Genomic DNA, 27271 nt, shown 5'->3' on the forward strand with positions numbered 1-27271 from the left:
CAGGTGTTTCTTTCATTGGGGAAGGCTAACTTATATAACTTCTAAGTATAAGCCTAGTTTAAAGATTCAGGAGAGCTGAATAGATGCTGAAGTGGCCTTATTTTCTGGAAATCCCTGGGCTGGGGTTAGAAATCTCAGGGTATCTCACGTGGCCAAGTGACACAAAGGGTCAGCCCTGTGTGATGCTTACGTTGGCCTTATTGCTATCATTAATCTTGAAGCCATGATGTGTCTTTTACAGCGTGCCACAACAGGGAAGTGCAAGAGGACAGCAGGAGATAGAATAAGTATTATTTTCTGGGGCTCAACAGAGAGACTGCAAAGAAAAAGGGGTATGTGATCTGAGTAAAAAATGACAGAATTCAGGCGGAGATCAAAAAGAGGAGAAGGGGGGTACATTCTAGGCGGAAGGCACAGCGTGAGGAAAAATATAGAGGCAAGAAATCATAATAGATATCAGGGCGCGAGCAAGGCGTTTAGAGTGACTAGAATTCTGCGTGGGAGAGTGATGAAATACTGGGAAAACAGGCTGGGTGTTGTATCAGAGTGCAGCTTTGAGAAAAATATCTCTGCTGAATGAATACGATAAACAATGAGTTGCCAAATAGGGAATCTATCTAGCTATTTTAGTGTTTTTAATTACAGAGCTAAAATGTTGTATTATAGGAAACAAACACTGAATCAGCACATTAAGAAAGCAATTAGCAATTGCAATATTATTTTAAATAGTTAGGAGGTTTGAAGTTCCAGAATAGATTATTTATGGTTTTGTGTATATGGAGAGCTAGGAGGTATGGAGGTGGATGGATGAATGGATGCGGATATATAAATAAAATGTATACTAAGGCATTTATCCATAGGAAGTGCTTATTCTAATATAGAGAGCATGTGATTGACAAATCTAAGAAAAAAAGAAAAATTAGCACAAAATGGTTTTGCATAGGTCATTTTTACATTTTACATTTTTATAATTATCTTCGGATATGCTCTTATTTACATAACAACCAGATTGTTCAACACAGCAATTATATTATTCCCATGATACAGCTTTAGAATGGGGTTCAAAGAGGCTCAGGCTGTCCTAGTGTCACTTATAAGGTAAATGTGAAAAGCCCAAATCTCAAACTATCTGAATCTAAAATGTGCATGTTTCTATGATTCAGTTGTTGCTCCCCTAACAGAGGTAGACTTACTGCCATTTGACTTTGAGGAAAACACTTATTTCACAGAGGTTCTGAGTTGGTACTGGAAAGTTATATTTTTGGAAAATGGAAAACTGTCCATTTTACTTGTTTTCAAATGCACTGGAGAACATTATTCACAGTAGTCTCTTATAATTTTAAAAATCTTTACTGTTATATTTCTTTTTTTAAATTCTAAATATTATTTGTGCCTTTTCTCTCTTCTTGACAATTACTGCCAGAGGTTTCTACATTTTATTAGTCCTCCCTAAGAACCAACTTTTGTTTTTTGATCTTCTCTAGTACTTCTTTGCTTTGCATTCTCCACGCCCCCTTTTTATCTTAATTTCCATCCTTCACTTACGCTACAGGCTTACTCTATGTTCTATTTCTAAACTTTATGATTTCTCCTTAACCCATTAATTAATTTACAGTTGTTCTCTGTGTGTTATTTTTAGTTTCCAAATTAAATTAGAAGGGGTGATAAGTATCTTTTTATTTTTTGCAGTTTCTATTTTATTTTGGTTAGAGAACACGTCCTGCATGATATTACGTGGATTTACTTAGAATTTACTGAAATATATACATACATCTACATAAATTTATTGAATTTATTCTTTGTACTTGAACACAGTAAATTTTCACAAGTGTTTCATTTGCTTCAAAAGAATGAAATTTTCTATTCATTATTTAACTCATAACAACTTATATATTTTCCAAATTCTCTAATCTCTGCTATTTTTTTATCTTAACTTGGCACTTATCTAATTTTTTCATTCCTTTTATTTCTAATCTTCCTATGATTGTCTCTTATAAACAGCATACAACTGTATTAACAAATTCAACATGAGAATCTTTGTCTTTGATATGTTTGTTTAATTGGTTTATTTTCTAATGTTATAACAGTTACATTTAGATTTAATTTTGTGGGGTTGGGTTTTTGTGTGTGTGTGATTTCTCTTAAGCATAGTTTCCTCTGTTATTTTTCCCACTCTGCCTTCATTATTTTGACTGTCTTGTTTCTCCCTCTAATACTTCATATTTTTAACAGATTATACTTATGTTTTTAACATCTATATTTAACAAATTGAAAATCTACTTATAATCTCCTTTTTCTTCTGGAAACAAAAACAAAAGCAAAAAAACTCCCCCCTCCCAAGAAAACCAATAAAAAAGTCCTTAGAGGGCTTTTGTTCTCAAAGTTCCTATACCACATTCTATATTGTTTATCTAGATACAGGCGTCCTCAAACCATGGCCTGTGGGCCACATGCGGGTGTTTTTGCCCATTTGTTTTTTTACTTCAAAATAAGATATGTGCAGTATGCATAGGAATTGTTCAGTTTTTTTTAAACTATAGTCTGGCCCTCCAATAGTCTGAGGGACAGTGAATTGGCCCCCTGTTTAAAAAGTTTGAGGATCTCTGATCTAGAACATCAGCTTCCCAAGTTTTGGGTTTTTTTTTGCAAAATTTGCTAAATTATAACATATATGTTATATATATACAACCACATATATACTGAACAAATCATAAGTGTACAGCTTTCGGTATAATGGAAAAAATTATATTTTTCCTTGTTTTCCTTTAAGCATATTATTTAAAATCTCTTTCAAATGGTTTTTTTTTTTTTTTTGTAATGAAGATTCTTTAGGTATTCATTTGTCCATCTGTCACACCTGGTGGCTTTCTCACCTTCATTAAGTGGCATAGCTTGTACTTTTTGACTGTCCTCTTGTATTTACCAGGAGTTGCTTTCCACAGAAGTCTCATGCGTACTTGGTTCTGACGACTGCATGTTTACTCCTAATGTGGCTCCATGAATGTCTCCAGTTTAGGACTCACTTTTAATTGAATTTTTTTAGTGTTTGTATTTCTCAACGCATGGTTCCTACTTCAGAAAGGCAGCGTGAAATGAGAGCACACGCTCCCCACAGTGAAGGCTCTCCGTTTTGCTTTCCACTCGAGGTCCCAAGTGAGCAGCCGAGAAGTAGGTAGTTTGTCCAGACCAGCCTATTTAGACAGAGTTTTTCTTGTCCCTATTTCAGAGCCTGGATGGTGCTTTATAGCCGCTGAGGCAAGACCTGGAGCTTTATCTTCCTCAGTACTTAAAACCCCAACCTCTCACCCCTGAGGCCTGCATTCTCTCCTGATATTCCCAGGTGGGCTCACCACTCTTGCTCTTGTTTGTGGTACTTGGGGATTTTGCTCAAGCTCAGCTGTGCATTAAGCCTGCATTTGCTATGTGTGGGGGCATGCTGGAGTGTGGGGGTAGCGAGTAATGAGCAAGAGGAGGTTTTCCTGCATCAGCTCAGTCTACTACATTTTTGGACAATTGCTAAATGATTAAAAAAAATTTTTTTTTCATTCAAATTAAACTACAGAGATATAGAAAAGTTTTATTTCCAATTAATCATTATAGTTGGTTATATGGACAAATGGTTTTAATTATATTGACAATTCAGTTTATCAAAATTATCATACCATTTCCATCACAAATGGTGTTGCTTTTCCACCTGCCATCTTTTTAGAAAACAGCTACAGGGATATACGACTATGAATTGCCTTAATATTTGACCTTGATATATCTATAGTTTATCTCAGATGTAACTCGAGGGTAGTGGTAGATTTTGCCCTGAGAGTTCCATTCTAGGTAATTGTATAAAATCTACCAACAAAAATATACTGAGTGTTATTTTACCTACAAATAGAAAATCTGTTCTAGGAATTTTTTCATGGTGAACATGTATTGCTTTTTTTGCTCTCTTTCTAGCTAAGACTGAGGTGACCAATAGCAATGACCAAGCCAGAAGGGGAGAGGTCGCTCCACACGGGGAAGAGTAAGAACACATAGATGTTGTTGTTTCTTTTTTATAAAGAGTTTGAGACTATTCTAAGAATATACTATGAACATCAAAATTCTTCATGTTTTTTTTTAGTTATTTTTACTTTTCCTACTTAGGTATTACCTGTGCCTCACTTTTCTCTAATAGTATGCGCAGTCAAGGGATGATGGTATAAAAATATAAATAAAATGTATGAATAAGTTGTTAAATTAATCTTTTTGAAATAAAGAAATTAATAAGCATATCCACTAAAATGTTGTACAATTTGTTATTCACAAAAAGAACAAAACTCCTGTTTTGAGATCTCCGACTAGTAACCCTTCTAAACTGAGGGTAAGAGAAGCGTCTAATTTTAAGGCCCCCTTACTATTAGTAGAGATTTCCAATAAGTTTACAAATTAATTCTGTGAAATACAGAAAATTACATATATTTACTAGTGTAACAGGTTTCATAATATGTTCATCATTTTAGACTAGTAACTTTCAGTTTCTTTTTTCTACTGGAAGAAACAAAAAACCCTAAGGGTTTAAAGCTATGAACCAGTACATCCAGAAATATTTATGAATTAACTCACTAATCAAGTTTGGCCAGATGAAAATTATACACTGGGTATTTTTAAAGGAGACTCTGTTAAGTGTTCATTTTAAATACTAATTGCATTTCTTTTATATACTTCTTTGTAATTAGTGTATTTAAAATGTGCTCTGGGATTTTACTCAACTAACACATAATTTTCTTCTATTCCTTTGGAGTAATTCTCTAATAAAATGATTAATGAGGACTGCATAATGATTAATACTAATACATTACACTTTATAGCTCCTAGGAGATACATGTACTTTATTGCAAATTTCATGGACTCAGTACCATGAGGTGGACAGGATAAGAGCGTACGGTTTTTTATGGGAATTTAAAACACAAAAGAAGTTAAAACTATGTTAAATAACATTTACACATTTTATGTGTCCACGGATATGACTATTAAATTCATAAATGCGGAGAGTATTTATTCCACACAAATATTTCATTTACATGTATACTATAAGCCAATGTGTTTTACCAAAAAGAGAAAGGTTTATAGCCTCCCAGACTGGTTCCAAGTCAGTGATCACCAACTTTTATTCTTATTTTGCTTAATTTTACTGAACCCTGGAAAAGAACTCTAGGAAAGAAGTGGTTCAACAAAAGAATTTAATGTGATGATAATTCATTTTGACTTTATAATTTTCTGTCTTTCACTGAAGTTTGGAAGTACAGCATAAACAATATACAGTGGGAGAAATTGCCTTGGCAGTATTTGGGAACACCTGCCTAAAACTAAAGATCCAGGCTCCTGTAGCTTATTAGGCAGAGTTGGGTCTGAAATCTGGATCTCCAAAAGTCTAGGCCTAAGTGCTTTCCACTCCGAGTTTGTGACACACACATGGCAAAGCTGTGCACTCATATCACCACTGTATGCTGCAAAGTAAAGTAGTTATGAAAGACAGTTTAAAAGTGCCACTGTAAGTGCAGATACTCTCCAAACTTAAACATAAGCCTCATTTTGAAATTTTATTGTATTTTCTTGTGTTAAGTAATGAGTGACTTACCTTCCCCACGCTGCCTCATTTGTAGATGCTTTATTAACTGGAATACAGGAGGAATCAATGACAGTTGATTTGTTCACCTTGTAGCAGAAACCACAGTCTGGATCCAACATACATTCATTACAGTAACTGAAAAACAGAAAGAGTTATGGTCATGTTGGTAAAGACAACTGGTGCTCACCATGTACTGGATTCCAATGCTTCCCTGCATTTTCCACTCTTTTTTGCAGTATGCTTGGGGCCTTAGGAGTCATTTTGGCCAAGGCAAGTCTCATGTGCCCAGCCAGGTGAGAGGTGGCTAGTCTCTTCAGTCTTTCCCTTTCTTGGCTACAGCACTTTTGGAAGCCACTTTGAGATGGAGGAGGCTTGGATCTGAGAGACTGGATGTGGAAGGGTCCCAGTGAACCTGGAACAAACAGATCTCTGCTTTCCTAAATAACTGAGATTTGTTGCCAACCCGTAGACTGGCTCATCTTGATCTAGGCCTGACTAGTTCCAAATTGTATCAAAACATTTATTTCTCTTAATTGTCTCCCCCATGTACCATCTATTAAAAATTAAAAAGTTTTTAAAAATATATATATATATCCTGAAATAGAAACTTCAAATAATGAAATAATTATGCTTGAAGAATAAAGTTAAACAAACACACTACCACCCAAATATGGCCATGGTTAACATCTTGGTGGACATCTGTATTTTTAACAAATCTATAGAGTATCAACTATGCATTATTCATAATTTAAGAGAAGTGGGTATAGGAAAAAATGCTAACCTTCCTCTAAACTAATCACTACTGGCTGGATCAAAAAGCCATAATCAATGAATCATGGTACACTTGATAGTGGTATCCTGACTACAAGAAAATTATACAGGCAAAAACCTTTAGAGAGCAGGGTTTGCCATCCAAAGGCTACAGTGTGCTTATAGAACGAGTTCTCCCCCTGTAACACAGTCACTTGCTGGACAAGTCTGCAGCACCTCAGATATGCAGGTACGTGCAAGGCACTGGCGACCCTAAAGGTGAATAAGCCAAAGTCCCTGCTCCTTGGTAGATAAAAGGCAAGAATGAGAAACAGATGTACAAGTAAATAATGGCGATAAAATGGCAAATGGGTATGAACTACCCAAACCACAGAGGCTGATATTCATATTGACTATAAGAGCTGGGAATGATTTCAGAGGTGATCTTTGAATTAAAGCATAAAAGAAATTTGCCATGCAAAGAGGCAGAGAGAAGGGCATTTCAGAGAGCTGCTTATTTTATTATTAGAGATCAGTCAGCACAGACTTATTAAATATCTACTGTGTTCAAGTAATTACACCTTGGGTTATGGGAGGAGAAACAGGTCATCTGAAAAAGGCATCTGAAAGACACACAAGTTGTCTGAAAAGAATATGAAGGACAATATTTCTTAATCCTCAAAATTGAAATATCTCTTTGATTCATTTAACTGTGAAAACACTGGCACTGTTTAAAAGTTAGATTTATTATCATTTCAGCCTCCTTCGGTAAACAGTCATACCCATTTTTGAATGAGACTTCAGCCCTAGACAAAAAGCAAAAGACAGGCCTTTCAAAATCTACTGAAAGGTCAAAATACTTTAGAGAGGTGATTCAGCAATACAAATATAAAATTGTCCACACTTGTGATAAGTAACAGAAAACAAATGAGAACATTAGAACTAAGGACACTGAGCTTCTGGCTTTGAGAACCAGACTAAGCTAATTTTAAAAGGAAGATCATTTCTACTGGGGGTGGGTGGGGGGTAGGGTGTGTGTGTGTGTGTATTCTATCAATACGAGGTTAAATTTAACCACCCTAATTGTTCCAGTGTCCTTAAATGATACTCATTTGGGAAAGTTCAACTCACTCATTTACAGATAAATAGTTCTCTACATTGTTTCTCTGAAAATATGTAGTTCCTATAAAAGTCCAAAAAGCATACTACTAAAGGCTAATAGTTACTGAGAACTCACTGTGTGTGCATATCAGACATAGCAGATGTTATCTATAATAGATACCCTCCTCCATCACTCATCCAAGCTTGGATGATCACTATTCCAGCTTGCTTATTAAATGATCAGCCTACTGTGTGCCAGGCACTATTCCAGGTGATGGGATATGTTAGTGAACAAAACAGAGTCCCTGCCCTCATGGAATTGATTTGGATATTAGCCCTCCTGGTGACCACCAGTTAAATGACCCCTCCACTTGGTCTCCATTAATTAGTTTTTCCCTTTCTTTAGCCAGTTTGTTGAGCATAGCCCATCATTTCAATATCCTAAATTTCCCTGCTCCTCTATCATTCCATCCCACCAATCTGGCACAAATCCTAGCTCTATATGAATGCAAACATTTGCCTTTTTTGTGCCTTCACCCACATAGCTAAATGTAGCTGCAGGAATCACACAATAGGGAAGATCAGTAGTTCTTTTATAATTCATAATCACCAGCCTCAAACAGACTTTCAACAAGCCTGAAAAGTTCAGTATTCTTTATTTAACTGTACACAAAGACTATTTCAACTGCTTACATGAAAACTATCTCAATTTTTCTTCACTTTCTTCAAATCTCCAATGATCCATTTTCTTGTACCTTCTGCAAAAGACTACAACTCCAGAAAAAGTAGGAAGAGAAACCACAGAGAAAATAGAAGGCAGCAGAGAGGATCTTTATTATCTGTTCAATAGCAAACACATAAACCATCAATCCACTTCTCCTACCCTCCAGTTACAAAAAGAAGCTGTTCTTTTTTTTTACCTACGGCCAACTTCTCTACATGAACTTTCTTTCCATTCCACCTCAGACCCTTTTAATTTGTGCCTGTTCTCTTATACACTAAGTGTCTTCAGGTGAAAGTTTAAGTTACTGACTAGAGATCTTTCTTCTTTTTTAAAATAGGCATTTAATACTATAAATTTTCCTCTATGTACTGCTTTAGATGCATCCCACCTTTGTTATGTTGTGTCTTAATTTTTATTCATCTCAAAGCATTTTCTAATTTTTCTTGTTTCTTATTTGCCCTATTGGCTCTTTAGTAGTATGTTAATTTTCACATATTTGTGAATTTCTCAAGTTTATTTCTGTTAGTAATTTCTAATTTCACTCCACTGGGATTGAGAAATATACTTTGTATGATTTCAGTCCTTTTAAATTTATTGAGGCTTGTCTTATGACCGAGCATATGGTCTATCCTAGAGAATATTCCTTGTTCACTTGAGAGGTGTAGTATTCTGTTGTCATTGGGTGGAATGTTCTATAGATGATTAATAATCTAGATGGTTTTAGTTAATATGCTAATCTTAAAGCACCTTTGTCCCCTGGTTTCTAACAGTCTTCAAATCTGCTTAACTTCATCCATATCCTGGAAATTGTCATCATCTATGACAAGGGTCAGGCAAGCTACATGTAGCCTTTGAGAAAAATCTGGCTTCCCACTTGTTTTTGTAAATAAGGCTTTACTATAACACAGCCATTCCTATTTATTTACTTATTGTCTATGACTGCCTTCATGCTTTTCAAGGGCAGAGCTGAAAAGTCGTAACAGAGACCATATGGCCTACAAAGATGAAAATATTTACTATCTGGCCTTTTACAGAAAAAGTTTGCTAATCCCTTATCTAGAAGATATACACAGATCTCACATGCAGATATTTCACTCAGGTCTTTCAAGCTCCTTGATTTCCTTATTCCAAGAACAACTACCCTTCTACCTCAAAGAAACCTTCACTCCTTTCACTCTGATCTTTCACTCACTTCATAGCTTTGCTTCCTTCTCTACGGAACCACCAGGGTGAATCCCTTTAACCATTCTCACTAGATCCTCAATGTCTTTGTATTTAGGTTTCCTACTGCAGCCATCCTACAAAACTTTGTGGTCAGCTCTTTCCAACCACTCTTCTTTATCCTTTCTACATAGAGGCTATTCTGAACTGGTGGAGAAATAACACCACCCGGCATATTGATAAAAATACACATTTACAGTATTCAATTTTGGGTGTATACTCACTGATTCAAGGAAATTTTTCTCTGTCCCTAAGAGGTAACATTCCCCACTTTGACACTTGATATCCCAAACACCACAACTGTCCTCAAATCCTAATCCTTATTCTTCCACAAATCTCTTAGAAGATGGCTTTGTCTTTGTCAGGGCTCAGAACATGATACCCCAAAATATGGCACCTTGGAGATCATACTCTGATCTTCTCCCTGCATTTACCTCTGAAGCCTGGTCATCTAAAAATAAAGTTTCTAACCTACTTCTTCTTAAAGTAGGTCATAAGATCGCCATTCCAGAGCAGTCCTTCCCTATACCCAGAGGCCAAAAATTATCTGGACAAACAAGCCTTGCTGAGCTCCCCCCAGTTTATTACCATTAGAATATACCCTTTTGTCCTCCAGTCAAACTCCTGCAAAATTGCCCATAAAAACACATAGTTTTCCCTGGGTCTTTGGGTCTTCTGAAGGCTCTCGTGTCACATAAAACTTTGCTTCAATAAATTTGTTATGCTTTTCTCTTGTTAATCTCTTTTGTTATGGGGTATCCATTATGACTCTTGAGATGAGTAAGGGGAAGATATTATCTTTTCTCACTTATAAATTACTCTTCACAGCAAAAAATGAAGGAACTAGGCATTAACTTTCTCACCTTCAAACTAAGACATGAACAAGTATGTCTGCAGCCACATCTATTCTCACTGCTTTTCTTCCAGGCTCTGAAAAAGAGGTGTTCAAGATCATCCCTGGATCAAAGCTTCTACTCTCACTTCTCTGGCCATCACCAGGACCAAGACCATGTCCCCATTAGTTACTTTCTTCTCTTTATACTTTCAAATCTCTTCCAGAACATACGCCATAGTTTATGTGCAGGCTAAAGCTTTTTCTATATTAAAAAAGCATGAAAAATTGTCCTTTCTGCTACTCCATACTGCCTCTCCACACTGGTTCACAGGTTCACTGAAGTGAAAGGAGGCCAAGTGTTAGAAAGTGTTCGATTTCCCTGCCATCCCAGTGCGGGCCACTGTGTGGGAAGTGATGTTGTGCTTATCTGAACTAAGCCCTTATCTGGACTTACAGCTTCTCAGGCTTCTGGAGTTAAGACAAGATTTCCTACCACTCTATCAACCTTGACCTGCAATTTTTTTCATCCTATAGACTATATTACGGCGAAATTCTTCCAAATATAACAACGTTCCCAACTTCAACTTCACATTTAGAAGTTAGCACAAAACTTTAAAAATCCTGAGGACTCTGGTAATAGATCTTTTACAGAGAGCATGCGACTTTGGCTTTAACAATAGCATTTAACAGGGAATGACTTCTAGAAGTGCCTATTTTTCACTCATGACTTGCTCTTTAAGCCTTTTTTGGACATGACCTGATGAATTTATGTGAGGTTTCCTGAATATAAAAATAGAGAATTTAAATACATTGGTACAAAATCAATGCTCGTAAGAATATGCTACATTAAACCTTTTTTTTTTTTTTGCTGTTGGTGAAAAACAGATATCAGGCCTGTTTGTCCCCTTTCACAGCGTGACCTGGGCTAGCTAAATTTTAGACTTTGCGTTTTCCTTTCCAAGAGTGCACAATCTCTAAGAACCTACCCGGTCCCAGGAGTCTACCTGAAAGAAAAAGGCAGAAATACATAGGATCTCACCCTAAATTCACACAAACTTTAACAATGTAAAAACAGGCTTTCATTTGGGGAGATGAGACAATAGCCAATGATGCCACTCTACTGTGCATACAACTTCTGGGAGAAGTGAATGTAGAGTATACCAGAAACTCTTAACAGAAGATTGGAAAGTATGTAATCCAGACAATAATTGCAATTAGAACCAAATGGTTCTTTTCTTGCTAGTTGCAAAGGAGGAAGATTTAACTTTTCAATCTCTGACCTTTTCTTTTTAGAAAGGGGGAAAAGTAAGTATTCACATATTTAGAACAAAACTGATTCTAAAACCTGACAAATGTTTCCACTTAAAGTAAAAAAGAGCAGAACAAAAGGCAGCTTAGTGTCTAAGGGAGAGAAGGAATGGCCTATTTTAGTCGATCAATCTTTTACCTGTTTCACGTGGCACCTGGGTATTAACCAAATATGCCCTCTTCTCTCTCCTTAGAAAACCTTTAAAAAAATTGATTTGGGTTAATTTATAGTACTTTTAGTTTGTACTCTTTACAGTTGGGTGTGAACTCAGCCTTCTAGAAAATGGTCCATTTGTTTTTAAGTATGTCTCATTAAACTCAATGAGATGGAGAATTAAGAACACTGGTCTTAAAATGCCTGTCTCTGTTATGCCCTAAATTTCATAAAATCAGTGACGGCAGAAACAGGTATAGGATGATCCACTGCCACAGGTCCACTGTCACTCTGCAGGTAACTGTGGCCATTCACTCATTCTTTATGCATGCATCTGACCCTGCACTTTCTGCAATAATGTCACTGTTTCCCTTGAGAGCTATTCCGAACCTTCCGTTCCCTTTACTGTCTCTTCCCTCACTGCCCACACCACCCTCACCAGGTGACTTGGAATCCAATTTACCAGAGAGTTCTGCCCCTGTTAGGAGGGACTCGGTGCCATACTTGGAGCCCTCTGAAGGGCAGATTTCTACAGCGGTACCCCCAGAACACCAACCTTTCTTCCCTGCCAGAGTGTAGATGTCAAGCGATTCCCTTCCCTGTATTAACTGTGTTAAGTAGTAACTGTGTTCTCTCTCATGAGAATAAGAATGAAACGAAAAATTCTTAGAGACTTAAGTAAATGGTTGGAAATTAATTTAAAAAGCTGGGGGCCTACTGGTGCTAATTTTGTGAAGCAAATCGTGACTCACTGCTCCATTAATGCTGCTCTCCCAGAGATTACCAGTGACCTTCTCATCCTTAACTCTGAGCACTTTTCTGTCCTAATATTATCATTCTATGATATGATTTTCTAAAATTTTTCCCTCTTTCCTAAAACGTCTTCATTCCTTGTGTGGCTTGACACTATTCCCTTTATGTGTCTCTCGCCTCTGACTCCGGCATCTTAGTCTTTTCCTTCTGCTTCGGTTCTGTTCTAGGCAATCTACTTTCATTACTTTTCTGGGAAACATCAACCTTACATATAACCAATACCCTGAGACTCCATGACCTATTTCTCTATTTTGTTTCTCTTCCTTAATTGCCAGACCCGTATTTCCAACTGCCCAATTATCTGTATGTTTCACAAGCCTCTCAAACTCAACACTCCTAACGCTCAGTCTTTGGCTTTCCTGCCAACTCGTTATTCCTTTTGTGTCTCCCAAGTGAAAAACCTGAGCACGGTCCTTAAATAGCTATTAATACAAACTTTATCAATTCCATCGCTAATGCATGTCGTTCCTCTCCTCTCCATCTTTACCCTTCCCATCTCGTCTGAACTCTTCCGGTAGTCTTCTAATGAGTCCTGCTGCAAGACTCCTTCCACTCCATCCTTTACACTGCTTTGGATCTAACCTGATCAATTTCTGATTGAATCCTGTAACAGCTTTCCAATGCCTATGGGGTGAAAACCAAAATCCTTGCTATGGCATGATCTAGCCCCTGCCTACCTTGTCTGTCTCTTCTTGCTATTTCTCCACTGGTGCTATGGGCTCTAACCAGTCCAAAGATACCACGGGAGTTAGAATATGACATGCTATGTTTTTCATGTTGTTTTCTCTGTCGGATCTATTACTTTCCACCTTATCTTTCCTATATTACCTTTGTTTCCAACTCATATTTGGCCTCCCCTCCTCTATGAAATTTCCTGACCCTAGTAGAATTAATGCATCATTAAGCTGTCACAGGACCACACAGTCTAGTGTTATTATCACCCATCCCACTGTCCCTCTGAGGGTCTGTGATGCATTTGCTCTCCCTTACTGCACTGTGACCTTCTCAGGACAGAGACTTTTGTCTTTACATCTTTTATTCCTAGTGATTTCCATGATGCCTGATACCTAAGTGCTTAATAAGTACTTGTCCACTGAAGAGATGAAAGTCACTCATATTGATAGCAGAATTGGTAGTTCTCTCTGTAGTTCCACTGGAGGAGTTACACTTCATTCCCCATCTCAGTCCATGAAGATAACAAGACTGAAGCTTGGATTGAGCTGTGAATTGTTCCTTACAATTCATAACCCTCAGATCAAACTCATATATAACAGTCTAGAACTCTCTGAAATACAGTCATATACATTTCTCATCACTTCTCCTTAGGAGTTGAGGCTGAGAATCAATTGGTTCCTGAGTTAGAGGCAAGTAATTTTACAGCAATGTTTAAAAGCAGTCAGGCTCCTGCTCTGATTGAGAAACTGGCTCTGGCACTGTTAAATAGGGCAAATTTAGCCTAGTGGTTAGAATGGGGTTTTTGTTATTGAAACATTTATTGGTACTTTAGGCTCTAATTCTTAGTAAGTGATTATCTAATCTTTTTAATGAACTCTTGGGTTGATTCTTCCATTTTATCTTCAGAAATTGCACCAGTGAACAAATAGGGAAGAAGAGAGCTCTATCTGCCAAGCCAGTCAACTCCAATGGGGTTAAGTGTTTTCATATTACACTAAATGAATGTTTGATCAACATAGTTAAAACCAAACCTGAATTCTAATTTTACAAATGTAAGATGATGTGTACCTGCATGTGTTTATATATATACATATGTGTATATAAAGGCAAATAAATGTGTGCATAATATATATACATTTATATATAACTTTTTCAGTCTTGATAAATTTGAGAGTAAAATCGTATTTGCATACAATTTGGTCAACACATACAATCTAGCGTGCAACATGCTACCTTCAGAGAAAAATACAGTAATTATCTTTTCTGGTGATAGCATACATTTTCCATTATTGAGGGGACAGAAAAGAAATATTAGAAGGAACATTCAATAGATTGGAATTTTTAGGTTTGCAAACAGACCAGCTAAGTCAATTAGTATCTGCAGACAGGAAGAGGATTTTGGAGGTTGATTTTTATCATGAACCTTACTATGGTTATATCACAGGTTGCCACATGAAGAGACTATACTAAATAATTACATGTTCTCATTTAATCCTTACATTGGCTTTATGAGGGAGGCTTTATATTCCCCTTTTTACATATAAGAAACCTGAAATTTAGAGAGGTTAAACTATCTGAGCAAGGTAACACAGCTAAAATGTGGCACAGCTGGGATTCAGACCTAAGGATGTTGTCTTCAAATGTCCAGATGTTTTTTTTTTTTTTTTTTTTTTTGAGACAGAGTCTCACTCTGTTGCCCAGGCTAGAGTGAGTGCCGTGGCGTCCTCCTAGCTCACAGCGACCTCAAACTACTGGGCTCAAGTGATCCTTCTGCCTCAGCCTCCCAAGTAGCTGGGACTACAGGCATGCGCCACCATGCCCAGCTAATTTTTTCTATAAATTTTTAGTTGGCCAATTAATTTCTTTCTATTTTTAGTAGAGATGGAGTCTCGTTCTTGCTCAGACTGGCAGGCTGGTTTTGAACTCCTGACCTTGAGTGATCCACCCACCTCGGCAAATGTCCAGATTTTTATAGGAAGTTTATTTAAAGGAAAACAGGCTAAGCAATGTAAAGGAAATAAGCTAAAATTAAAATTACAAAGAAAATAACAACTAAGGTTTCACGGCAATGCATAATGCACAAAGCACTTTAACATACATATGGTCTTTCCAGAAACTGGGTGAAGTATGCTGCGGCACTCCTATTTTACAGACGAGGAAACTCAGGCTCAGAGAGCCAAGAGACTTGCTCATGTCTATAATGAAAGGTCTTTGACTCCAAATCAGATATTCACTCTAGTTAGCTCTTATTTTGTTGAAATTTAAAGTTATGCTATTCAGATAACTGATTAGCACAGTGAAGATTCTGACACTGTGATATTCTGATAGATGTAGAATCCTCTACTGTCTTGTGTTGACAGCACGTAAGGCACAGATTACACTGCCCAGTAAAATGGAGGCAGAAAGTTAAAACATTTCCTGTGGAAAAGTGGTAAACACTAAGGAACTTACTTTAAATTTTTTTTATTGACATATAATTCATATAGCCTAAAATTTACCATTTTAATAATTTTAAAGTTTGCAGTTCAGTAAATCTTAACGTATTCAGAGTTGCACAACCATCACCACTATCCAATTCCAGAAATCTTCATCACCCAAAAATAAATCTTGTATCTCCCAATTCCCACCTTCCATCTTCCCCTGGCAATCACTGATCTACTTTTTGTTGCTACGGATTTGCCTATTCTAGACATTTCATATAAACAGAATCGTATAATATGCCACTCTTTTGTTTCTGTTTTTTTTTTTAACCCAGCACAATGTTTTCAAGGTTCAATCATGTTGTAGTGTGTATGAGCATTTCATTCTTTTTATAGCTGTATAATATTCCACTGTAGGATATACCACATTTTGTGTATCCATTCATTAGTTGATGAGACATTTGGGTTATTTCTACTTTTTTGGGCTATTTTGTGTAAATATATGTTTTCAATTCTCTTGGGTATATGCTTAGAAGTAGAGGTGATAGGTCATATGGTAACTCTATATTTAACTTTTTGAAAAACTGACAAACTTGCATTCATGTATACTTTTTGATGCTTGTTCTTTAACCAATGATACTGGTACAGAAATAGTCAATTCTTCCAAATCAGTAGTAGAAACTGTTAATTGAAGAATTTTATCATTTTTAATGGGCATCACCAAAGGAGATGATTTTCAAGATAACAATGCTATCTGTTATTTATAGTAGTGATCCAATTGGCAGAATGAAAATTCTCTTTGGATCGACAGAAAGAATGATAGCGAATATTGGCCCCAAATAAAGCAGCAAATAAACTGTGGAAAACATATATAATGTTCATTAATATCTACCCACCCTCCGTTTCAAGGTATGTAGAGAATTTTAAGTCCCTGTCCTCTTGAAGTTGGTAGTAGGCAGCTGACTAGTTGTGGCTGTACAACATAAGGAGAAGTAACAGTTGGAGGCCAAAGGATTTAACTGTTGGCGCTCAGCTCTCCAGCTTTACACTTCACCTCTGTGATGAATCCTGAAGTCCTGAAGACAGAATTGGCATCATAATATAGTGGAGCCACCATTAACCTGGGTCTCTGAGACTCAGAGTCTTTCGTTGATATAAATCACTAAGATTTTGTTGTTGTTACTGTTGTCATATTATTAATAGTAATGCCTATCCTTCCTGACTGCTATATCAGCTGAACTTATTTCTGTATCACTCTGGTTATGAGCTACAGTATGTGATTATTGGCACATGCCTTATGTTATGAGCATGTTTTTTAAAAATCAAAGCACAAACTGATCATTATATTATTGACAGATACTCTACAAGTAGGTCATCGAGCTTTAGCAACAAGAATAATAAATAAAAATAATGTAAGAGCACAGTTTTGTTTAGGGCTCATTATCACCATTTGAAAGTTCTTTTTTATTAGCCTTATTTTATGTGTTTATGACTATATTTGTATCTGTGCCCCTAAAAAGCTATAAAACATGCATTTCCCCTCCAAATGCAGCTAACTAGTCACATCACTGGATATGAGGCACTGATTTCTGCACAGTGTTCCTAACAGTAGCTCTTCTACTTATTGAGAACTTTTTGCTATTTCAAGGCATAGAGTATGTAGAGAGTCCTTTGCCAACTCCAATTTAGGACGATAGTGACAACTCCGGAGTCAAAGTCTAATTTAAGCACTGCACTGAGGGACATTCTTTGATTAGCATTGTACTATTTTAAAATGTAATAGTAAAATTGTTATAGTGAGCAGTTCATAAATATCATTCCAAACATAGAAGCCAGAACCCTAAACATTTGCTACCTTTGCAGTAGAAACTTCTCACAATTAGAAAATCAAAGTTCAAAAGCAACCCAGAGTGTCCTTTTTGGAATAGTATTCATCTGTTTAATATATAAAACATAAATAATCAATCAAGAAAGTGAAGTGTCTGTGACTGAAGTGCTTTGTATTCAGTATCCATGAAGAACAAACTCATGTAAACATATCTGGATCCACAATCATACATGTAGCTTTCACGCCACTTCGGGTGTACTGAGAGGCAAATGAGATATGAATTTAAATCTTGGCTGAGCCTTTCATGGACTTTAGAGATTAAATTATCTCCCCATATGACAGATTAAAATGAAGATGAAGAAATACTTAAAGAAGAAAAAATTTATTTTCTTAAGTTTAATAGTTAATTTTTGTTTGAAATATCATTGGGATTCTGTCTGCACTAAAATATGCTTTTGAAATACTCCTCCTTAGATCAACTGAATTTAAAAGATTATGCAGTTTTTAATATGGACTAATGTAAATTCATGACTTTTAAAATCAAAAAGAAAAATTAAACCAACACATTTGATACATAGTTAAAAATAATTTCTGGATTATAAATTTAAAAGTGGGACCCGATTTTCATTCAGAACTGATTAACTTTTTACTATGTGGAGTATCACAAATTGAAATTTGAATATCTAGTATCTGCCTTCTTTCTAAATGGCAGTCACATTGCCTTTAATATATTTTCTTATGTCAACATAAAAACACAGGTTACTTTAAAGTGAGCAATCCATATTTTTTATCTATTTGAGCAAAAACTTCTTAAAATTGCCTCTCTTTTGGGGACTTATTTTTGTTAGTTTGCATTGATAACTGATGGTTCTGTATTTCAGTGGTATCCAAATCTGTTTTACATTTTTTTTATCAAATATTTTAACACCTGGCACTAGGCTTATCACAGTCACTGTAAGTGCTTTAAACACAGACAACAAAATTAAGAGGAACATATACATTTTGGCTTATACTGCTTTGCTTATCAGTTCTTCCACAGTTGCCAGTAAGGCTTTCTGATTTTCATAAATATTGTATATTTGAACATTGAAGGACAAAGTGAGTTTTGCTTGGAGGGTGACAGAAGCAACCAACCCCTGGCGTCCCAGAATGATGTTTGATTTGGAAGCTGTATTGTGTGATGGAGATGAAATGAGATAGCTCAGAAGTCACCCCCGAATATCATCATGTCCTTCGAAGCCAGCAACTAACTATACTTAGTGTCAGCATGTGCTCTTACAACTAGTCTGCCACACCAACAGAATTTCATGAAATTAAAAAAATTCAAGGTGGAGGAAACCAACAGGAATCAGTAAAGCAGTGTCATGAGTGGGTCAAAACACTAATGTTGGCATACAGTGATTCTTCTCTGTAAGGAAAACATTCAGGTTCACAGGCATAGTTCATCTCCCTAACTAGAGGAGGAAGCTTAGACGAGAACAGCTTTCATGGTCTTCATTTTCTCACATAAGTGTACAGATAAAGACTAATTTGCCTAAAGACTATTACCGTGTTTCCCTGAAAATAAGACCTACCCATAAAATAAGCCCTAGCAGGATTTCTAAGCATTTGCGCAATAGAAGCCCTACCCCAAAAATAAGACCTAGTGATGGGTGTGGCTACGCAGCGTTTCTGCACAACCCATGCATTTCCTTGCCAGCGGTAAAGAAGAAGAGCAGCCCTTCTCATCTGCCCTGTGAGAGCTCTATTGCTCGACATGAGAGATTGGGGCCAATGGTTCTAAAGGAAATAGAGTTGCAAGAAATTCAGGATGGAATTCGGGGTTTGGAGAGTTATGATGATGTTCCAGAAGATGACGACTTAACTATATTTGAATAAGTGTAGATTACTGTACTGTACTTAAAAAAATAATACATCCCTTTAAAATAAGCCCTATGGTGTCTTCTGGAGGAAAAATAAATATAAGACCCTGTCTTACTTTTGGGGAAACACAGTACTTTGTAAGTGCATCTCATCTATATTTGCTTCTTCTTTTAAGTGACTTTTTCCATGTTCATCTACCTTTGTAACAGAGGCCTTAAAAACAATTACCCAAAGCATACAAACAAAACAAAATAAAAACCAACAGGAAAACTTGGAACAGATGCACATATTCAATACCAGGTGGACAAGATCATTCTGCACTTAGAAAAATCAAGGTGGTGAACACTTAAAAATATTTTAGAATGATTTTACTGTATCTTACATACTTGCTTTTATATTAAAGATGCTCTATGATGATCTTTAAAACAGCAGAAAAAGAATTTTCTGTGCTGAATATAGGCAAATGAAAGTAAATGAGCTAAAACAAACAAACTTCTTCCAGTCCCAAATAGACTATAACTCATAAAAAAGGTTTCCCAGAAAAAGAATCTTAGTTTCACTGAATTGAGTAAAAATATGTCAACATAGGTATTTTCAGACCTACAGGCTTTGGATCATAAGAAATGATTGTTGACTTCTCAAAGGCTGTGTGACCCCCTCCCCCGGGCAACAGGAGCATCACACTGCTTAACTGGTAAATTTCAGAAGGAAGAGGGTAGTACTTAAGAGACGGGTTCTAGAGAATGACAGATCTGTCTTTTTCAGTTAAAGCTTAGTTCTACCATTTGCTAAGCCATATGATCTTCTAAAATTCACTTAACGTCGTTAGGCTTCAGTGTCACTGGTAAAATAGGGGAAATAATAGCATTTACTTCAGTCTTGTTGGAAAATAAAAGCACATCCATGAAAAGCTCTTAGTAAAGTGGCTGGCACAATGCTAACTACATAATAAATGGCAGCTGCCATGACCACTCCTTTTGAACAGATGAGCAGACCACTTATTTGTTCAAATCGCTCATTTTAAACCAACACAACAAAGGGCAGCCGTTTCACTGGTTTGAAGACCAAGGAAATAGGATAAATAAAAGAGATATTAATGATTTTTCTCTTCCTTACAAAGCTGGAGGTAAACTATTTAAGATAACCATGTTTCTTGCCACTTGCAAAGTTGACTTTAGACTTCTGATGACTCGAAAGAGAACTAAACCGTGACAGTAGCTGGGAGCCCTTTTTGGTCAATTGATTCATCCTTCCTGATAGTAAGCAGTCATTCCTGCTGTCAAGCAGAACATTTATCAGTGCATAAATGTCCCATAAAATCAACAGATCCCCTAGCTTTAGCAGTGTGGCAAGGATTGGTAGTGGTCAATCCCTAGGTGCATTCCCCCTTCTTCTTTTGTAAGAGAATTCTGATTTTAATTGGGCACAAGGTGGCCCCACTTCCCTCTCCCAACTGCTGAATGAAAGACACTTTCCAGTTTCCATTACAACTAGATATGGCCATAAGATTTCAGGAAGATCTCAAAGGGAGCTGCCTCAGCTGGGAAGAGCTGCTCTTTCTGCATTTTCTCCTTCTGTCTTGTTTCACAGACATGCTGGCAGAGCTCCTGCAGCTGTCCTGGGCCATGTGGTGAAACTGTGAAGGACACCTGCATTGGCACAGCAAACGGGCAGGACCTGGATCCCCGAGGATACTAGGTCTAGCACACTGGCTCCAAACTCCTTGCCCCTGAAATTATTTTTATAAGAGAGAGAAACTTTTCTTGCTTAAGCCACTGTTATTTTGGGTTCTTTTATTATACACAGCCTAACTCAATTTGTAACTGATATAAATATTTTTGCTTGTTTCTAAATATATTCTAAAAAAACCCCAAGTTCACTTAAGTCTCAACATTTTTCTAAAGATATGAGACTTGGCTATGGGTTCAAAATGTAAATAGAGCCTTTTTAAGGTACTGTCTACTTCTAATGAGAGGCTATATTTCATGCTTTTGCTTCCTTAATAGCTGGCACAATATAGCACCTGGAGCATGGGTAGCATTCAATAATGTGTGCCAAATGAAAGAACGCCAAGTGGGAAAGAGTCCCTAGTAGTACCTCCGTGTACATATGACTGCAAGTTGGTGACGCTGACTTCCCCAGTGACTCAGTGTGCAGTGGTGAGTGTGCCATTTAGCAAGCACATCGGTTCCTTTGAGTTACTGGGGCACAATGAAAGGTGACCTAAAAGTCTCAGAATTAATGTCTCATCCCATTAATCTCACCCACAGAAAAAGGGCTGAATCTCCTTGACTGGGTACTGCCTCCTATTTGTGAGATACAAGCTCAATAATGACAAGGATGATGCCTGTTCTAGCTCATCAAGGTGATTTTGCTTTGTGAGTCTGTTCTTTGCGGTGCTTATGACTGTCTCTATCTTAACTAGGTGCCTCTCTGATTGAGGTGGTAAATTGTTCCTTTGTGACTCTTCCTTATAGGGTAACTGAGCAGTTAAGCTTCTTTTTTTAGTGCTACCATTTCTGTTGCTCCAATTTCTTTCTGACAGGATAATTACCAAGTTTGTCTCTCTTGGAGTCTCATAGATTCATGTTGATTTTAGTGTCATTTATGTGTAAATTTCTTAGCCTTTTCTAGTATTTGTTCAATTTATTGCTTTTGTCTTCTAATACCTTAATATTCAAAGACCTTAAAAATCCTAGGATACTTTCAGAACTATATGGCTATTCCCATCTTTTTTTTTTTTTTTTCCTGATGAGATTTCAAAGCTCTGTTGATTCTTTTTAAGTATTCTCTGAGATTGGTATTTTTCTTCTGTTTTTGCTATTAGTGTCTATAATTTTATTTTAATCCTGTAGTTTAAAATCTTTGGATTCTTGTGTCTTTTCACATTTTTCTTGAAAATGCAATTCAAACTGTAGTTAAGCTCTCTCTTTATTCTGCATACATGCTTGTCCTTCTGTCTGGAATGTCATGTTGCCCGCTTTGGCCTGGCTACCTCCAACAACTCCTCATTGCTCAGCTCCGGGAAGCCCCCTATAATAACCCAGAGGCTGATGGATCTGTCAACAGGCAGCTACTGAAACCAAAAGGGAGTTATTACTTTAATGCATAATTAGGTGAATGGCTTTTTAAAATTATGAGTTCCTCTACTGCACTGACATATTATTCAACAATCTAGGTATTAAATACAATAAGGAGGCCTCTAGACATTAATGAAAGAAATGTAAAAAAAAAATAGTATAGCACTAATTCCTATTGCAATTCTGCAGCTGAATTGAGCCATGGCACTTGCTGTCAGTCTGTGTAAGAATGGAAGGTCACTTTGATACATACTGAATTCCAAATATAAAAAGCAAGAATATTAATTTAGGAAACTTAGATTTATGAAGTTTATTCTAAACATATATAGCAAACCAAAATATACACACTTATATAATATGAAAAAAGTTAAAAATCATATCTGTGCCAACATTAGTACATGATAATTGCCAAAAATTTAAATACTCATTTGTTTATATTTACTTATGCATTTGTTTATCCATAGTCAACACACAATTATATAACATATATGAATAAAGATAATATATATTCCTGTCAAATTTGGTTACATAGGCCAAGATTTGTTTTAGGTGGTTAGTTACTACCTTTAATTTCAAATGTTTATTATGTTATGCTAAACTTTTGTGAAGATATCTATTGCCATAAAAATGTATCAATCTTATAATGATAAAAATAAAAAATCTGGAAGAGCTAAATATTTAGGCCTCACAAAATTAAATGTTTATAAAACATTGATCAAAATAAGGTAAACATTTCATTTGCTTCCAAAATGGGGGAACCAGAAAATGCTACTAAGTTTTCTCTATGAAAATTTAATTTCTGTTTTTTAATACTAATCAGAATGGATTTATGATATAAAAATCATGTTAGGCTTTAGGAAAATCAAACAAAAGAAAAGAGAATACGAGTTTTTTAAAAATAAAATTCTGACTCTCAACCGGCAATGACTTGGTTTATGATATTAATAATTATAAAAATGAGCAGTGCACTTTTTTCGGAATGTAAAGGTTAGAGATTTTATCAATCTACCTACAAGTTGGTCCTAATGTACAACAGCATTTCAAAAAAAGTTGTTTTTAGGCTGAAATTACCACAGGAGTGACATAATCATCCATACTAAGTGCCAGGGAGTAACAGGTTTCCACAATGATAGTGAACTATGCAATACAGATGCACATGTAGAAAAACACGGGGTACATGAGATGTATCAAGTAAAAAGCAGGGGAATGAAGGATGAATTTGTATTATCAGCTACCTAATAATATGAATATTTAAGACACGCCGAGCTTTGAGTCATTGATCACTGCAAATTAAGTACTCCTACATAGTTTAAAAATAAGTTTTCAAAATTACCTTCTAAAAACAACAAAATCATCTATTTCACTGTGTCAAGGATTTAAAAGAAAGACATTCTTTACCCTTATGTCAAGATATAGATTATATAGGCAATCGTGTACAAGCATGTTTTTCTTCTACAAGACAAAACTGGGACATAGGAACAATGTCTTTTATCTTTTATCCCCTATAATCCCAGAACAATGCAATATTGGAAAATTTTATGGAATCCGTTTTTAATTACAGGAGGAAACGTGGTTTAGAAAGAACTACAACACAGCTATGTGTGAGTTTGGGTAAGGTAAGATGCATGAGGTGGTTGGTACCTAATTACCTAATTCTTCTTGTTATCAAGTTTGTGTAGAATAACTAGTTTGGTAAATAATAGTGGAGACATTCAGTCACATGAATTAGTATTTTCACAGCAAATAACTGAGTTCACAAAGGAGAAATAAAAATGAAGGAGTCTCTGGTATTGTTTTGGGAGACTGTTCAAATTTCCCTTCATGGGCCTAAAGTCCTATTAATATTACCCTATAAAAAATGTGGCTACAATCAATTGTAGGGCAGACTAAAATGCACATGTACTTTTCACAGTATAATAAGTAGAAACATAAAATATTAAAAAACTCCTGTGAAAAATCCGTGTCAAGAAATTACTGGCTTGCTTGATGTTTTAGGGCTGCTTTAGAGAATAAAGGGGGCTTGTCTGTTGAATGTGCCTCAAGATAACAGACTTGTGGCTGACCATTGCCACTGCAAATTACTTTTTCTTGAGCGGTAATATGAAGGGTCAGAATATCTCGCCTACTAGAAGCAGTTGCCTCGTTATGTTCACAAAAAACGGTGCTGAGGTACAGGCAACCCCCTCTGTGTCTACTGCACTCCCCCTGTGGGGGTCCAGAGCTAGAAGTGCTTTTGTCAAATAAAGAAATCGCACCTAACAGCAGAGGGCTGAACCAGTGTGGGTGGCATCTAAATGCTGTTTGGCATTATCCTGGAAAGAGAGCAATGGTTACGGTACACCATCTCTATGACTTGTTTCTATGTCAGCAGTTCTAAACTTCGAACATTTCTCTTTTAAATTAATCAAAAGTTAGCCTGGGAGAAAAAAAGTAAGTAATCTCTAATTTTCATAAAGCCTTAAAACAGGCTTTACTTTTACCTTTTACCTTATACTTTTAAGCTGGACATCATTTTCTTTACATAAATGATTCTCCTAGAAATCTGTAAAAGCTTCATTCAAGCCACTATAGCATGAAAGGTAGATACCAGACTCTTCTCCCTCCAACCTATACCCCAAAATTCACACCGAAGACTCTGTATAAAGCTCAACTTTGAGCATGCTATTCTTCTGCCTGGTGATGCTGAATGGTTTCCCTTCTTCACCCAAGTCCTGACCTAGTGTCCAAGGCCTTGCCTTTTCTTCTGCCTCATCTCGTCATGACTGGTATCCCTTGCTCCAGCAGCATCAAGTTTTATAATTTCCCTGAAGAGCAAATCTGTTTTCTGTCTCTGCACATGTTATTCTCATGCCTGGCTGGCTTCTCCATGTTCATTGGTCTGAGAGAAACCTACTCACCCTCAGAGAATCAGATCAAGCTCACTCCTATGTGAGGGGTCCTTAACAGGGGGCCTGCACACTCGGATGAAATAAAAAATTACATCTTATTTCATTAACCTTTTACTCAAATTTAGCATTTCCTTCAATTATGAATGTATTGGCAACAACAGAAATCACATATTTTCATATCCCATTACAGCAGTTGCAGAAATCTCCAAATATTGTTTACATTCACCATGGTTTTGAAACTGTGGTATTAGACCTGCAGCTAGATGTTATTTAAGATGTTAATCAAGTACTACTACATTGCTATATAACAAGTTTATTTTTAGAAGTATTTTGGCAACTGTATTTCAATAGAATTGATTTCCTTTGTATGCCTATAAAATTTATTTTATGCAGTCAAATAATGTTTTAATAATGTTAAATGTAATAATGTTTTTAACATTAACAAAGGGCCTAGAAAAATGTGAATGTTAGAAGCTTCACATGTGAAACTGTGTTGGCTTCCAGAATTGAATTATGCCAGGCCATGCCGATATATCCATCAACTTTTATTACACTGTTTTGTAATGATGTATTTGCATTTTTCTCCCGTATAGGTGCAAGTTTTGTGAGGAGGACTTTTTTTTAAATCTCAGTATCCCCTGACCTACTGCAACTCTCAAAAATGTTTATTAAAACAATGAACTGCCTACAAATGTGAATATGTATTTTTTCCCTAAAGTTCTGTATTCTTTGATTTTCTAAATGGTATAGAATCATACAATAATCAACTGCTGATTGTCAGCTACTGAAACCAAGTTGTTTAGGATATATGATTTCATTTTTCTAGTTTATATTTATTTACTATGTAACCTGGCTGTTACAATCCAAGAGACATACCATCCTTTTTGTTCCTTATTTACTTACTAATATTAGAAAACATTATCCTGTTACTACCATGCAACAATCTGAAAAGAGTCGCTGAAGCCTGCCTGAAACACTGTGAGACCTGTGTTTCACAGGGAGCCCAGAGAGTGCCGTGCCTGAACTGCTGAGGCTACCGGCATGCCTACAGAGCCTGTCACCCATCATGGGGCAGCCATGACTAGAAGTAAACTCTGAAGAAAAAAGGTTTGGAGGTTTCCTAAATCATCAACTCTTCTGTAGCAAACACTTTGTAACAAAGTGTTGCCAAATTTTCTAACACATATTCCTAAATTTCAGGGTGAAAATTATACCAAAAAACTTCCTTTAGTCAGTACCATCTACCTTGGCAAAACCAACCCTTCATTCACCTGTCTATCCACCCAAACGCCCAATCAAAATTAATAATTTTCAAAATTACTCTCACTGAAGAGAGTCTTTTAACCAGGTTGCTATTCTTTCTTTCTTTCTTTTTTTTTTTAAGTCTGGTCTACAGCAATAGTTATTTTTCTACCATTCAGAGAGGGGAAGCACAGTAAGGGCTGTGTAACTTGCTTTTACAAAGTGATGGGAAATAGTTCAATTCAACAAAACAGAATGTGTAAATGTTAATACCTGAACTGCTTTCACCATTCATTTAATGCAAATTACAAGATGGTGATTTTCATTTTATCAAAACCTAATGTGAGAATGGTTAATTTTTTTAGGGGCCTCGTTCATTTAGTACTCTAAATGTACTCTAGTACTCTAGTACAGGAAGTACTCTTACTTCCTGTAATGTCTTCTTGGCCTTTACTATAGGGAAATACACCAGAGGTTATGATTATAGTCTACTGATGCTACAGTCCTGGATGGTTTACTCCTTTTGTTTACACAGAACAAAATGTGGATGCTATTTTAAGTGGGTTTACTTGAAATGTGAACAAAACTCCAAATTGGTTTTATTTGTTCACTGCAAGGACCACAGCTCTAGAATGAGAATATAGGTCTTATGTCTTATCAGCGATATACTTCCCTCCTCTTTACCTTGGACAAGTCCAGAAAAGCTTTTCTCAAAAGTATTTTGAGTTCAAGAAGGAATGAAGATGATATTTCAAATAAGAATA

The 27271-nt window shown here is 36.3% G+C and overlaps 1 protein-coding gene across 1 annotated transcript in view; it reads right to left on the minus strand.

Moving 5' to 3' along the window:
• The window catches only part of SLC2A13 (solute carrier family 2 member 13), a 343690-nt gene that overhangs the window by 64317 nt on the left and 252102 nt on the right, over nucleotides 1–27271 (minus strand). The window contains exon 7 of the mRNA XM_012788702.2: nucleotides 5615–5740. Coding sequence (XP_012644156.2) covers nucleotides 5615–5740 — 126 coding nt within the window. The remainder of the gene's footprint in view (nucleotides 1–5614; nucleotides 5741–27271) is intronic.

Source organism: Microcebus murinus, chromosome 10 (assembly GCF_040939455.1).
Source record: "Microcebus murinus isolate Inina chromosome 10, M.murinus_Inina_mat1.0, whole genome shotgun sequence".
NCBI classification, from domain to species: Eukaryota; Metazoa; Chordata; class Mammalia; order Primates; family Cheirogaleidae; genus Microcebus; species Microcebus murinus.